This window comes from Orycteropus afer, unplaced genomic scaffold (genome assembly GCF_000298275.1).
Source record: "Orycteropus afer afer isolate SDZICR_OR568_19922 unplaced genomic scaffold, OryAfe1.0 scaffold00765, whole genome shotgun sequence".
NCBI lineage: Eukaryota > Metazoa > Chordata > Mammalia > Tubulidentata > Orycteropodidae > Orycteropus > Orycteropus afer.
Genome location: NW_006922352.1, coordinates 295,153 through 298,490, shown reverse-complemented (window position 1 = coordinate 298,490; position 3,338 = coordinate 295,153). Strand labels below are relative to the sequence as shown.

The 3,338-nt window shown below is 63.2% G+C and overlaps 1 protein-coding gene across 1 annotated transcript in view; it reads right to left on the bottom strand.

Annotated features, from left to right (window-relative positions):
* IGLON5 (IgLON family member 5) overlaps positions 1–3,338 on the bottom strand; it is a 38,598-nt gene that overhangs the window by 3,912 nt on the left and 31,348 nt on the right. Inside the window, exons 4-6 of the mRNA XM_007957596.1 lie at positions 2,465–2,584; positions 907–1,041; positions 664–784 (exon numbers count right to left, since the gene is read on the bottom strand). Coding sequence (XP_007955787.1) covers positions 664–784; positions 907–1,041; positions 2,465–2,584 — 376 coding nt within the window. The remainder of the gene's footprint in view (positions 1–663; positions 785–906; positions 1,042–2,464; positions 2,585–3,338) is intronic.

Sequence of the window (3,338 nt, the reverse complement as noted above, 5' to 3'; positions counted from 1 at the left end):
TGTCTCCAGCCCCAGGGGCCCGTCCCGGGAGAATATGGTTCCCAACCTCAGAGATCCCCCAATCCTGGGAGCCTTCTTCAGCCCGGGGCCACCCCCAATCCCTGGGAACCCTGGTCTCTAGCCCCCTGGGCCCTCCGATTCCCCGGAACTCTGGGCTCCAGCCTTGAGGGGCCCATCCTCCTCTAGACTCTGGTCACCACCATTCTGCTTCCTACTCCAGTGACCCCCAGAACTTGGGGATTAGCTCTTTAATGGTCCCAGACCATTCTCCCTGGGATCTCTCCAGGAACCCGTGCCCTTCAGCGGCACGAGCCTGTCAGTGTGTGCCCTCCGTCCCTAGGGGCTCCCAAATTCTGCCAGACCCCATCTCACTAGTGCACTAAATCTCCCCCCACCCCGAGTCTCAGCATGGAACCCAGCTCTCTCCTCTCCCTGCCCCGGGGGGCTCGGGCTTCTGCAGTTGGTTCCCCATGACCCGAATTTCTGACTGGTCCCCACAGTCAGTCCTGGGGCTCAGCAGACCGCATCACTAGACGCTGGACCTCCCCCTGGGCCCTTCCCCCCAGCGCCCCCCATCGAACCCTGTCGAAGGGCCCAAGGACCCTCCTTCTCCTCCTCCTCCTCCTCCTCCTCGTCCCCATCGCCCCCTGGGGCTGTGCTCACAGTCTGTCATCCTTGTACCACTGGAAGTCCGCGGGGGGCACTGCCATGGCCTCGCAGCGGAGGAGGGCGGCGCGGCCCAGGGCCGTGCGTGCGCTGGTCACGTCCGTGATGGTCGGAGGGTCTGGCGAGGGGCGAGGGTGACTGATTTCTCCCAGCCACGAGAACGGCCCCCTCCGCCCTCAGACCCAGGGGCCCGCCTCCCCAGGGGCCCGCCTCCCCAGGGACCAGGCTCTGACAACTCACAGTTGACCGTGACCAGCACGCGGCGGCTGTCCGGCGCGGAGTTCACCCCATTGTGAGTCACGCACTCGTATTCGCCGGCCTGGCCGCGCTGGATGTCGGAAATTTCCAGGATCTCGCCCTCCGAGGTGAAGCCATCTGTGGGGGGGAGGTGAGGGAGGGAGCGGGGCCGGACACAGACACTTAACACGGGACAACACGGGTACAACACGGACACACATCAGCGGGGCGGGCACCCCGGGGCCTGGAGTGCCCGGTCGGTCCGTGGGAGCTAGGGGAGAGGCTTATTAAGGGGCCCGGGATCTCCTGCTGAGGATGAAGGAGGGAGTGGGGACCTGGGGTTTGTAACTGGAATTTGGGGGAGAGGGTCCCCGAATTGGGTCATTCAGAGGAATCCGAGATCTGGGATATTAAACTCTTGGATTTTTGTTGTCAGAAGGATCTGGGAAGTACAGATCTAGTGGAGAGAGGGCCCGGAGTTCTGTTTCCTAGCTCTGGGGGTGCAGCAGATCAGGATCTGGTGTTGTGATCATGGATCCTGCTATCTGGGATCTTATCACTGGGCTCAGAAGCCCTTACGACCTAGACTGGGATCTGGGACTTAGGGTATCCAGGATTCCAGGGTCTCAAGACCTGGGTCGTGGCATCAGATGACCCGGTAGGGGAGGATCCAGGGACCTGAGGTCTGGTCCCAGGGGATTCATGGAACAGGATCTAGTGGTTGGCAACCATGAATGTCCAAAGACTCAGCGAGCGGGCATCCAGGGATCTGGGATCTGGTGGTGGGGATATCCAGGCAGAAGAGGCTGCTAGGTGATGTCTAGGGATCTGGATGTCACCTGCTGCCCGATGGCACTATGGGGACAGCCAAGAGCTGTGGTTCTGTCACCCGGAGGGCTTGTGAGAACAGTGCAGTGAGGCGGGGCAGGCTTCTGACTTAGTGGTGACTTTGTGGGTCTGGGTGGGGCCCAGGAATGGGTATTTCTAATAGGTTCCCGGCTGCTACTGCAGGTGCAGGGACCGCACACTGAGGACCACTGGGTTCTCTCAGCAGACAGCACACTGGGACGTGGACCAGAAGGTCCACTGGGTTAAGCCAGCTTGTTGTTAGGTGCCGTCAAGTCGGTCTGGACTCCCAGCAACCCCATGTAGACCAGAATGAGATATACTGCCCAGACCTGGGCCGGCCGCACAATCCTAGCTCGGTTTGAGCCCATTGGTGCCGGCACTCAATCCGTTTTAGAGGTTCAAGAACAGGCATTTGAGTTGATGAGAATTCTGTGAGCGTGTGGGGAGACATCAGAGGTACTGGGGTCGGGGGAATGAGGCAAGTGGGGGTCTAGCAGGTGACTGTGAAGGAGGTCCCAGGCCTGGGAACCCAGTAATGGAGGCTCTGAGAATCTGGGGCCTAAGGGGAGCAGGGCAGGAGCGAATCAAGGTAGGGGATCAGAATGAGGGAGACGAGGAGGGTGGCTGGGAACGCAGCTTGGGGGTGTGCAGAATCGGGGGACTGAGACAGTGAACTGAGGGGAGGGGCTTTCAGGCAGGATGGGGTCCTCACCTCGGAGCTGTCTCCAAGTGACTGTGGGCTCCGGCCGCCCCACGGCCAGACAAAGCAGGTTCACATTGCCCCCCTCATTCACAGTCACAGGCGACGAGATGTTCACAATGCGGGCAGGGACTGCGAGGGTGGGAAGGCGAGGCATGAGGGGCCAGACACCCTCCTCCCTCAGACCCAGGGGTTCTGGTCCCCCAGCCCCTCCTTCCTCAGACCAAAAGTCCTGACCTCCGCCCCCCCCCCTCCTTCAGACCAGGATGCAGGCCCCAGACTCTTCTCCTTCAGATCCAGGACTCCAGGCCTCAGCCCCTCCTCCCTAAGGTGTAGGAGGCCAGGCCCCGGGCCCTCCTCCAGGGTTGCGGCTGATTGATACGCTGCTAGATTTCCTTAAGAGTCCCGCCGGCTCCGCCCCCTCAGGGCCTGAGCCCTCTGGCTCTGCCTCCCCTCCGCTCCTCCCCTCTGGCTCCGCCTCCCCTCCGCCCACTCCTACTCTCCACTCCTTCCGGCCCCACCCCTCTGGCTCCACCTCCCATGGCCTCGCCTCCTCTCTGCCCCTCCAGCTCCGCCTTCCCTCCACCCCCTCAGGCCTTGCCCCCTCCGGCTCCACCTCCCCCGACCTGGCCTCCTCTCCACCTCCCCTCTGGCTCCGTCTCCCCTCCTCCCCCTCCTCCCCTCTGCCCCCTTCTCCCCTCCGGCCCCGCCTTCCCTCCGGCTCCGTCTCCTCTCCGCCCCCTCTGGCTCTGCCTCCCCTGGCCTCGCCTCCTCTTTGCCCCCTCCGGCCCCGCCTCCCCCCTGGCCCCGCCTCCCCTCCGGCTCCGTCTTCTCTCCGCCCCCTCTGGCTCTGCCTCCCCTGGCCTCGCTTCCTCTTTGCCCCCTC